Source organism: Lepidothrix coronata, unplaced genomic scaffold (genome assembly GCF_001604755.1).
Source record: "Lepidothrix coronata isolate B3197 unplaced genomic scaffold, Lepidothrix_coronata-1.0 Scaffold406, whole genome shotgun sequence".
Classification (NCBI taxonomy): domain Eukaryota; kingdom Metazoa; phylum Chordata; class Aves; order Passeriformes; family Pipridae; genus Lepidothrix; species Lepidothrix coronata.
The window spans coordinates 4,904-16,436 of NW_016690586.1; the positions used below are offsets into that span (position 1 = coordinate 4,904).

Below are 11,533 nucleotides of genomic sequence, written 5' to 3' on the forward strand. Positions count from 1 at the left end.
CCATGAAAAGCACAGGGAGATCACAGCATGGAGGTAAACAAAGTGTGGCCCTTGATAAATGGGTGCAAACAGCAGCCCCGCTGGCAGTGGGGATGAGCTGAGCCTGATGGTGCTGTGTCCTCAGTTCTCTGTCTCCACCCACATGTTGCTTTGGGATTCTCTGATTAGCAAGCTAATTAAATAAATTTACTCTTTGCATTTCAGCCATGGTCTTGTGGTTATTCTGGTCTCCTGCCTGTGTCACTTCACACAATAGGTCTGTAATGTGCACAGTTTTACGTTGTCCTGCTTGTTTTCTGGATCAAGCTCATCTTATATATGTCTGCAGCAAATCAGGATAGACAAGCCAGGGAGTGCACAGGTTTTGCCTGGGATAGTTACATTTCTTCAAAGTAACTGATATGGGCTATGTTTGGGAACAGTGCGAAAACAGTGTTGATAATACAGGGATGTTTTAGTTGTTGTTGAGCTGACATCTTACACAGTGACATGGCTTTTCTGATCCTGAGACTGACCCGCCCCTGAGAAGGCTGGGGGTGGACAAGGTGGGAGGGAATGCAGCAGGTACAGCTCACCCCAGCTCACCAAAGGGATATTCCAGACCATATGGCATCACACTTTGCAATAAAGCTGGGGGGGTGAAGTTGGTGGGGGCTGTTGTTACTTGGGACAGGTGGCGAGGAATTGTTTTCTTTTGCATCACTTGTTTTCTTTCGGTGAATATTTTTCTTCCTCTTTGTTGTTCATTTTTCTTTTTATTTCCCCTCTCCTTTCAACTGGTATCTAATTATTAAACTGTCTTTTTTGTAAAAGACATTACTTTTTTCACTTCTACCCTTCCAATTCTCCCCCCATCCCACATGGCAGTACTTGGGCACATGTACAATAATCACGAGAGCAGTGTCCATTACCTGACAACTTTGTCACAAACAAGACCACAGGAATGACCTTGGGGCAAATCACCTGCCCACAAGGGATGACAAAACTCCTTGATTTAAAGCACCTTCTTCCACTGGCATTTTTCTGCTCTACAAATCCTTGAGCCTCTCATCCTAGCACCTAGGGAAATGACCCTTCACATAGGAAAGCACTTGGCATGTACCAGGAAATGAAAAGGCAGCAGTGCAGGAAACCAGGACACAGCCCCTACCATTAGCTGGGATGGTTCACAACTGACATGAGCTGGTCAGAAAATTATGACTTGCACAAAGGTGCCTGTGGGCCTGGGGCAGTGCAGGACTGCTATAAAAGGCAGCCCAAGCCTCTGCTCTCGCATCCACTTCTCTCACCTCCTTCTCCTTGGGAATCAGGTGAGTGGGAAGCCTCTTCTCCTTCTCCTCCTGCTTCAAGACCACGTCTTTCCTCACTGCAGGTCTCAGCTGATATGGGCTGTGTTAGCCCAGGGCTGGGAGCTGCTTCTGCGGGGAGAGGGAAGGGGAGAGAAGGTGTTGTGCAGAGAGAGGCTGGGACTTGGCTGAGGAGGCTGCTGGGCTTTGGGCTGGGCAGTGTCATGTGGGGCAGGAGGTGCCTTGTCTGCAGGGGGGTTGGGGGCAGGGCTGCTTCTCATGTGTGTCTGCTTTGTGCTTCTCCCTGCCCTGTGTGCCAGGTGCCCCTGTGAGCCAGAGACATGTCGTGCTGCCAGCCCTGCAACCCTTGCTGCCAGCCCTGCGGCCCCACCCCGCTGGCCAACAGCTGCAATGAGTGCTGTGTCAGGCAGTGCCAGGACTCTGTAGTTGCCATCCAGCCCTCTCCCGTTGTGGTGACCCTGCCCGGGCCCATCCTCAGCTCCTTCCCACAGAACACCGTGGTGGGATCCTCCACCTCCGCTGCCGTTGGCAGCATCCTCAGCTGTGACGGAGTGCCCATCAACTCCGGGGGCTTTGACCTCTCCTGCATCACCAACCGCTACAGGTGTCGGCCCTGCTAAAGCTGCTGGCAACGTCCTGGGGCAAGAACCTACAAGACCTCACAATATGTGGCTGGGCAGGAGATAGAGCTTTGGGACATTTTGTTTAGAGCTTCAGAGTTTCCTTTTCCCACTCTTCCATCTCTTTCCTTTGCTTTCTGTGTCTCCCCAGGCCAGCCCAGGGCAACCTGTTGTCCTCCTTCCCTCTGCAGGGCAGGCAGATGGACACCCTGGAGGAGCTGCACTGCACCTTAGCGGCTGCTCCTCCTGTTCCCTGTGAGCCAACTCCTTTTCTTCTTTAGACTCAATAAAATTGTTCATCCAAGCCTGGGCCTCTGAGTCTTCCTTCATCCTGTGGAAAGCCTTCCATATTGCTTAGGGAAGAGGGTGGAAGAAGCATATGATGGAACTCCCTGTAGTGCCCTTTCCTTGGGAGATGCCAAAAACATCCCTGGCTACTCAACAGCCAAAGATCACCAGCAAGACCATGGCACCAAAGGCTGACAGCAGTGGTCAAGGGAAACAGCAGTGGCTGGGCACAGCCCACAACATCATATCTTCTTGTCCCCTTCATTCCCTTTTCTGGGGTCCATGGCCAGCACAGAGGAGCACAGGCAGATGAGAAATGTACCTCAGACAGTCCCTCAGCACAGGCAGGACCCAGCTCCTGCCTAAGATTCAGGGTAGTTCACAAGTCCGGATTGGTATCAGCCGTACTCAACATATGCAGTGGGAAATGACTTTTGGCTGAGTTTATACAAATGACTTATGGCTTTACTATTAATTCGTAACATTTCTCTCATATTTGGATGAATCTGACCCAAAGAAAAGGGAAAAGAAGAGAAAGTGAGAGAGAGAAAGGAACAAAGCATTCTATGAGCAATCTCTCAGCTTTTAGGGTAATCTCTTTCTAATCCCTCACATCTTAATATACAATCTGATTACCAAAATAAAAGGCAAAAAGGTTAATATTAGATGAACAATCACAGGATGCAACATCTTATTAAGTATTCCAGTTGCTGTTGGTGACCACTCAAAATGGTGTTCTCCATCTTTTTTCACCCACTGGATTTCTTCTCCATCAGGAAGAATGGTACTCAAAGTTTTCTGTCCATTTTCCTGACCTTGTTTCAAGGGCAGTTTTCTCATCCAGGCAAGATTCATTCCCACAGGAATAGGCTGCAGGTCTTAACAATTAAGTCATAACAATTGGTAAGATACAGCAGGAGCTGAATAACTAAAATCACATCCCATAATGTCAACAAAGTTACAAACACAAACCTTGGGGTAACAATAATAATAACTTGTAACAATAACATTGTCTACAAATACCAAATTAGGAGGGTTTCCCATACGGGCAGAGCCATCCCATCAGGCCCACGCTCTGTGTTCCAGGGGACTAAGTGCAGCACCTTTGGGATTTACTCCTGACACAACGACCGGGTGTATGGGATATACCAAAACACTGTGCATTGTTAGAACAAAAACTGTGGTTTACTGTTGGTGGGGTCATAAGTGACAATACCTAATTGCCACCAAGAGTGGAATTCCCTTTCCAATTTAGTTGCATTATCATAGGTTATCTTTGGAATGTCAGTAGGCAAATTGTCCTCATCTCATTCCTTTGTAATTGCTGCCCCAGCAAATGCCCCCACAGCTGAGCAGTGTTTGTGGGGCAGAATGCACACAGTTACCATCCTGATTAGCATAAACAAAAGGAGGGAGTGTCTCCATTCTGTGGGTCGACCTTGTTGATGTGTGAAGCAAATTTGTTTCCTTCTGGCAATGATTATCCTCCAAGAAGAATAAGCAGACCTTTGGTGGTTAACTTGATCTTCAGTGGGATGTGCTGGTGTCATTCCCAGGAACATTCCTGGAAAGCGACAACATTACAAATCTCAGCAGAGTTGGTCCAGACAGGTCTCCCCTTAGTCTCCCAAGTTGTTTAGCAGCTTGGAGAAGTACCACAAGTTTCTTTTCCCACTCAGAATATCTCTATTCTGTCTCTTGAAATGCAGTTGAGTTGAATAATAAGGAGCTCTTTGGTCCATCAGGGCCTATTTGACCCTGACATTCCTCAGGAGTAATCTCAGACACTGCTGCTTCCTCTACCTTTTCGGGGGGCCTCCTGAAATTAGAAAATTACATATTTACATGTCCAGAGGGAGTGACACTGTAAAATTTTGACAAGTACAGCCTGTGCAGTCATGGGGGAATGTGGGGGAATGTTTATACCCCTTTGGGGTCTGATAAAGCTGTTTTGCCCTCCCTCCCAGGCAAGTGCAGATTGAGCTTTGTCATGTTCCTGGCATTGAAACATAAAACCCCATTTCTTTTACATCCAGGCTTGCCATCCAGGAGTGGGATGCCCTCTGAATTTGAGTTACAAGTTCTGCAGAATTTAGCACAGCAGCAGTTAAAGGTGTGCTGTTGGCATTTAAACAGCTGGAATAAACTGTAAACCACGACTGTCCATTTGGCCAGAAAAGAGAATTAGAAAGGGAGTGTGAGCAAGTGATAGGCCATCTTTTCTCCAGATCTGTTCCCAGCCTGTCAATGCCAGCACTCCACAGCTGCTGGTAATGTGGCTGCCAGGTTTGCAATAGTGGATAGCACAGCTGTTAGTGGGGGCAAATGAGCCAGAAGGACAGAAATCCCACCTCATGTCACTGTAAAAATCCAGCAATCCCTGAATCAGAGAGGGCAGGTGCCACATGGAGCAAGCACTCTGCAGCCTCTGGATTTCTTTTAGGGTCGGGGTTAACACTGGAACAGAAGGACCACACACTCCCATCCAGGGATGGGACGCCAGGTTTGATTGTTCTGAACATCAAAACCCAAAATAGTTTCATTGTGATCTTCAATTAAAAAGCCAGTGGTTGACATCCACTTCTCACCAAGGAGCCATAATTAACCTCAGCAGTTCACGTGTAGCCCTTGTTCCATTTGCTACAGGGATTTTAAATCTTTGCTGTCCAGGTCGCACACGCGGCTTCTCAGCATCCCACTGTGTTAGTATTGAATGTTGTGCTCCCGTATCTATTAGAAATGTTATTAACAGTTGATGAGAACCAAGTGGAATCCAAATGTCCGGGTGACGACTGTGAGTGAATTGAGAGGATTCTACTTGCTGGATTTCAATCTTGTCTGGCTTGTGAGCATAATGCTCTTGCAAATCAGCCCCTGAAGAAGATCAAATGAGCCATTTTTCATGTCTGGCTTCCCACTCCTCCTCGGGGTTTTGATGTGGATCTGGCATCAGACATGGGTGAATTTGAAAGAGATAAAGAATAATTTCCCCCTAGTTCATTATCACAGGGATCACCCCTTATAATTCCATCCCAGCCTTCAGGTGATACAGTTAGTTTCCTAATCTGTACAATTCTGAGTGCATTGGCATGTTGCTTAAGCATCATCTCTAACTTTTCTTCCAAGTTTTGCTTATTTTTCTTTTTCTTCCTGTAATTTTTTCTGAAGTTGCTCGATTTTAAATAGCAGTAATAACTCAGCTGCTTTTCTCCCTTCTATTGCCTCTCTTTTCTCTCCTATGCTTTTTCCTATCCAAATTCTCCAATCATTGTCTTTCCCTGCACTCTGCCAAAGCAAGAACAGTCCTAAGATGATCATTCTCAGTTAAATGGATTCCCAGTTTTAATTCAGTCTCCCTCTCAGAAGCCAGTGATGATTTTAGTACTTCATTTTCTTATTTCAAAACTGCATATTCTACATCAGATATTCGTTTGGAAGCAGGAGATTCTGTAACTTCTTTCTGCACATAAACAGACTCCTAAAACTGCACAAATGATCCCCTCTGCTGGGTCAGCCTTTTGTCAACAGTCCATGCCTGACTCTCGACCTTGTTCCTGTGCTTGCTCTGTACTGTGTTGTGCTCCAGGAGCCAGAAAAAAGATGTTTGTCCCAGAAAAGAGCTGCCCTACCTCTGTCTGGCCCCCTCTCCAGCCATATCCTGTTTTTTTCCCATAGTGTCTTCTTACCAACAGTCCTTGGTTGGCTGCACTGCTATCCTGCTATTGCTGTATGAGACACACGCACACCAGCCGTTTGTTTTCTGGCCTCCTACACTCCCCAGCAGTGCCAGGCATTGAGGGGACACAGGCAAGGCTACAGCACTCAAGTCTCACTGAGGAGAATCTCAAACCCAGATGAAACACTTCATGCTACCACCAGGAAACACTTCATGCTACCACCAGGAAGCCTCCAGGGACTGAGCTGTTTCCCAGGGTCCTTGCTCCTGTCTCATTTAAAAGCTCTGAGGTTACAGGTTCTGGTGGTTCTATGGGGATGGGGGAGTCCTCTGCCCCATTAGGTCCTTGACCTGAGCCAGGAGCTACGGCAAGAGGAATCAGAGTATGGGGAGGCTGGGATAAGGAAGGTGGTGAATGTCAGGGCTGGAGTCAATGGCTCCAGAAAACAGCATCATTTCTGGAAGGGCCAAGAATCCCCACCAGCAACAGCGACACAGAAATCTAGCCATGGCATAAACCTATCTCTCCACAAGCCTCAAATGAGGCCCTGCCTGGAAGCAGTGGTTCTCAAACATTTGGCCTTATATGAGGCTTCAGGGCCTCATGGCCTCAGAGAGCAGAGGGGAACTGCATCAGCTGGCATCGCCACACAGGGGAAGCCACCCACTCTCCCTCCTCTCAGATTTTTCTCAAAAGCAAGCTTCCTGGCAAAATGGTTTGGCCTTTGCCAGGTGACACCTTTCATCTGCAGAAGCTGCAGCTGCCTGCTCTGACTCCTCCTGTGTGATTCCTGCCAAGTTCAGTTGTTTACTATCAGTGTTTCCAGCAGCCCCCAGCCTTCCTTTCCCCAGAGGCTTACATTCCTGGGAACACCACTACCCACACCTGCACCCATCCCTAAGCCAGCTCCCTCACTCCTGCTCCTTCCATGCTCTGGTAGCAGTTTTATCCTATCTGGCTACTACTGAGAATTTCCTGAGTGGATGCAAGGTAGTATCCAAAGTGACTGACTCCAGAGGTAGATAGGAAAGTTTTATCCCTGTCTCCTGTGTCCGCTGGGCTTCCCATCCCCCCTGAACAATGTGATCCTGAAAGCTGCTGTGCTGACAACTGAAACTTTGCAACTCCTGCTCACTTCACTAGCAGAGGCCCCTAGCAGAGTAGTAAAGGAGTGCTCCGAGCTGAATGTCCTTGGCATTTACTGGAAGGGATTCAAACAGGGTTTTCATTGGACTTGCCAAGGAGGTGGAGTGTGGAGGTCAGTGTGGCACAGGCTGCCAGAGGATGTTTGTGTGCCTATGTGAAAGGACAGAGAAGGGCTGTTTGTACAGCATAGGGTTGTGTTGGATTGTCATCCTCCTGCTGCAATGAGGGATTGTGTCTCTCCCTGGATGGGGGTTTCTGCAGCATGTGCTGTTTACAGAGATCTTTCTCTTGAGGAATGTCCTCCATCTGGGGGGAGCAAGGGAGAGAAAATGCAGTTGTAAGGAGAGAGTGATGGACACCCATGGGGTTCAGATGTTCCGTCTACCCCTTTTCTCCACCCAGGAGCAAAGCAGACACAGATGGATGTCAAGTCCCTCCCCTTTCCATGACAGGGCTGGGTGCAGACAAATCTGGCAGAGCAGTGGATGGCAGAAGATCATCAGGGACAGGACAGAAAAAAACAGAAGATGTCAAAGAGTAGGAGGCATCTGAAGAAAAGAGTTTGAATATGTCTAGGGAAGAGGCAGGAAGGTGAAAGAGTAGCTTTCCTCTGACATATATAGAAGGGATAAAATGCAGCAGCTGGCAACCCAATGGCATGACGGTTTTGATTCTGTCCCTGTGCTTGGTTGTATCTACAGGTGTGTGTGAAAGAGCATCATGAGAGAAAAGTAGGAAATTTGTAAGACTAAATGACAATTAGATTGGAATATGTGGGCACAGGTGGGAAGTGGGAATGTGAGTGGTCTAAGAGCACATTTCCCCTTGTGCATCATCTTCTGTGATTCTGCCACAGCTTTCTGGACTGAATAGCTCCTCCTCCCTAACATCTGACCCCAGGTCAGTAGGAAAAGCTACTGAGGGGTTGTTCCTTCTGCACAGGTCTCAGGCAGAAAGGGAGAGACTGCTCATCAAGGGATTGTCTCACAAAAGCTAGAATCAGAGAAACACAGGATATCCTGAGTTGGAAGGGACTCATAAGGTTCATCGAGTCCAACTCCTGCACAGAAGAAAACCAACGATCCCACTCTGTCCCTGAGAGTGTTGTCCAAACACTCCTTGAGCTCTGACAGCCTTGGGGCCGTGACCACTGCCCTGGGGAACCTGTTCAGTGCCCAAAGACCCTCTAGGGAAAGAACCTTATCCTAATATACAACCTAAACACCCACTGATACAGTTTCATGCCCTTCCCTCATATCCTGTCATTGGTCAACACTGAGAAGAGATTGGAGCTGCCCCTCTGCTGCCCCTCGTGAGGAAGTTGCAGACCCCGATGATGTCTGACCTCAGTCTCCTCTTCTCCAGGCTGAAAAAACCAAATGCCCTCAGCTGCTTCTCGTATGGCCCCTCCAGACCCTTCACCATCTCCCTGGCCCTACTTGGATGCTCTCTAATGGCTTTATATCCTTCCTATATTGCAGTGCCCAAAATTGCCACAGTATTCTAGGTGAGGCTGCCCTAGTGCAGAGCGGAGTGGGACATTCCTCTCCCCTGACCATCTGGCAATGCCCTGCCTGATGCCCCCCAGGACACAGTTGGCCATTCTGGCTGCCAGGTCACACAGTTGACCCATATCCAACTTGCCACTGACCCAGTCTCCCAGATCCCTTTCTGCAGTGGTGTTCTCCAGCACCTTATTCCCCAGTCTGTCCATACAGCCAAGGTGGCCCCATCGCAAATACAGAATCTATCAATTATCAATTATAAGCTTCATACAGCTGCTGATTTCCCAGCCCTCAAATTTGTCTAGGTAGCAAGGTAAGGGGTGAGGGCTGGCTAGAGTGAACTGGTGCAGTCCTTAGAGAGAGGTCACACTGAGTTTGCATGGCTCCTGTTAAAAAGCAGCACAGAATTAAGAGGTGCTGTATAACTTATCTGTGAAAAGTAAAATGCACTGCATTGAGTTCCACCCTCTCCTTCCTCCACCTTTTTCCTTGAGCAGAATGTAAGAGATGTCAGACAATGAAGGAGGACTCGGGCCCAGGCTGGGATGCAAAAAATTTAATGAGCCTAAGAAGAAAGGCAGCTCACAGAAGGCACTAACAGCAGTCACTAAGACACTGGAGCTCCTGCAGGGTGTCCATCTGCCTGCCCTGCAGAGGGAGGGATGGTGACAGGCCCCCCTGGGGTGGCCTGGGGAGACACAGAAAGCAAAGGAAAAAGAGAGAGCAGAGACTAGAAGAAGGGAACAATGGCTTGAAGCTTTAAATACAATGTCTTGTCCAGCCCCATGTTGTGAGGTCTTGAAGGTTCTTGCCCCAGGATGTTGCCAGCAGCTTTAGCAGGGAAGGCATCTGTTGCCACAATAGCGGTTGGTGATGCAGGAGAGGTCAAAGCCCCCGGAGTTGATGGGCACTCCGTCACAGCTGAGGATGCTGCCAACGGCAGCGGAGGTGGAGGATCCCACGGCGGTGTTCTGTGGGAAGGAGCTGAGGATGGGCCCAGGCAGGGTCACCACAACGGGGGAGGGCTGGATGACTACGGTGGAGTCCTGGCACTGCCTGACACAGCACTCATTGCAGCTGTTGGCCAGCGGGGTGGGGCCGCAGGGCTGGCAGCAAGGGTTGCAGGGCTGGCAGCACGACATGTCTCTGGCTCACAGGGGCACCTGGCACACAGGGCAGGGAGAAGGCACAAAGCAGACACACATGAGAAGCAGCCCTGCACCCAACCCCCCTGCAGACAAGGCACCTCCTGCCCCACATGACACTGCCCAGCCCAAAGCCCAGCAGCCTCCTCAGCCAAGTCCCAGCCTCTCTCTGCACAACACCTTCTCTCCCCTTCCCTCTCCCAGCAGAAGCAGCTCCCAGCCCTGGCCTAGCACAGCTCATGTCAGCTGTAGCAGGCAAAGAAGAAGGGCTTTCCCACTCACCTGATTCCCAAGGAGAAGGAGGTGAGAGAAGTGGGTGAGAGAGCAGAGGCTTGGGCTGCCTTTTATAGCAGTCCTGCACTGCCCCAGGCCCACATCTTGCACCTTTGTGCAAGTCATAATTTTCTGACCAGCTCATGTCAGTTGTGAACCATCCCAGCTAATGGTAGGGGCTGTGTCCTGGTTTCCTGCACTGCTGCCTTTTCATTTCCTGGCACATGGAACATTCTTTCCTGCTTGAGGGCTTCTGTAAGTGCTGGAGGGCAAGCCCAAGGATTTCCGGGACATTAACATGTCAACATGGGCAGAATGCTCAGTTCAAGGCCTGTTGGCATCTCATGCAGGCAGGTGATGTTCATTCTTGTGGTCTTGTTTGTGGTAAAGTTTTCAGGAAATGGTCATCACTCTTGTTCTTCTCACCTGCACACCCAAGGACTGCCGTGTGGGGGTACATCCCAGCATCTCCTCAGCAGAGTCCCCAGTTGCTAAACTTTTCCTGTCCTTGTATGAGCGTTCAGACTTTTGAGTGGTTCTATCAGACCACTGAATTGAAGCCCCTGAATTGATCCCCTTATGCTGGAGTGTTGCTGTGCCTGGGATGGGACAGGGGCTCCTCATGTCCAGGCCAATGCCAGATGCACTTCAACAGCTCATCAACCTAGTGCTGAGTGAGGCAGTTGCAGCACCTTGCCTCAAATGGATGCTGGAGTGAAGGGACTGGGATCTGGATTGTGCTCTGCTTGGAGATGTAGAACAGACTGTCTGTGTGGCACAAGGGAAGTCAAACATTAATTGAGTCAAACTCCTTTTGTGTTCAAGCACCAGGACTTCTCCACATCCCCCTCCCCTTCCCCCCCCCCCCGCATGCCTCGCAGCTGTGTCTGGAAAGGCAAGAAGGTGTGAACTTTAGGCAAACTGCCAAAATCTTGCTGCTTTTCATGATCAGGTCTGGTAAAGTCCATCTTTGCATAGAAAGAAACTGTTGTGTATTGACCACAGTCCCACATTGTGCATCCCGCTGTGCTGCCTAAGGGTGGAGGAAATTGGAGAACGAGGAATGAGCAAGAGGCATTGTGTCTGTGAAAAAGAATTGGGGATGGAGTGAAGGCATTTTAGTTCAGTTTTGTGGGGGTTTTTTGCTTTTTCTTGCAATGTTTCTCTGGTTTATTGGTAAAATGTAGAATAAATGTTCCTCAAGTCAAGCCTGGGTTTACCTCTGTCGGTAAGCAGCAAGTAATCCCTCTGTCTTTACCTTGATCCACAACTTTTTTCCTCCTTATTTTTTTTTAGAAAGGGAAATACCTTTCTCCCTCAGAGAGGACAGACCATCTTCATGACCATCCAGGAGCCCTGACACCACAGTGCTTGTTGGTATCCTGGCCATGGCTGTGAAAGTCTCTGCCTCCCAGCTGGAGCACGTAAGGAGCTGGCAGGTCCTGGGCTGTGGGGAGCAGACTCCAAAACTCCCAGATCTGACACACTTGAGGCCAGTCAAGAGCTGATTTCAGCTACAATTGGGGAAACTGGTGCCATTCTGTGGCAGCCTCACACCCATCTGAGTTGCCA

General features: G+C 49.1%; 1 protein-coding gene and 1 pseudogene across 1 annotated transcript; one reads left to right on the forward strand and one right to left on the reverse strand.

The window, feature by feature from the left end:
* The first annotated feature begins 1,196 nt into the window (after positions 1 to 1,196).
* Positions 1,197 to 1,927, forward strand: LOC108509795 (annotated as a pseudogene).
* A 7,449-nt stretch (positions 1,928 to 9,376) lies between these two features.
* Positions 9,377 to 10,087, reverse strand: LOC108509796 (feather keratin Cos1-1/Cos1-3/Cos2-1-like). Its single transcript, XM_017839378.1, is given in 2 exon segments — positions 9,377 to 9,706; positions 9,971 to 10,087. Coding segments are annotated over 2 exon segments (447 nt in total).
* Positions 10,088 to 11,533: the final 1,446 nt, after the last annotated feature.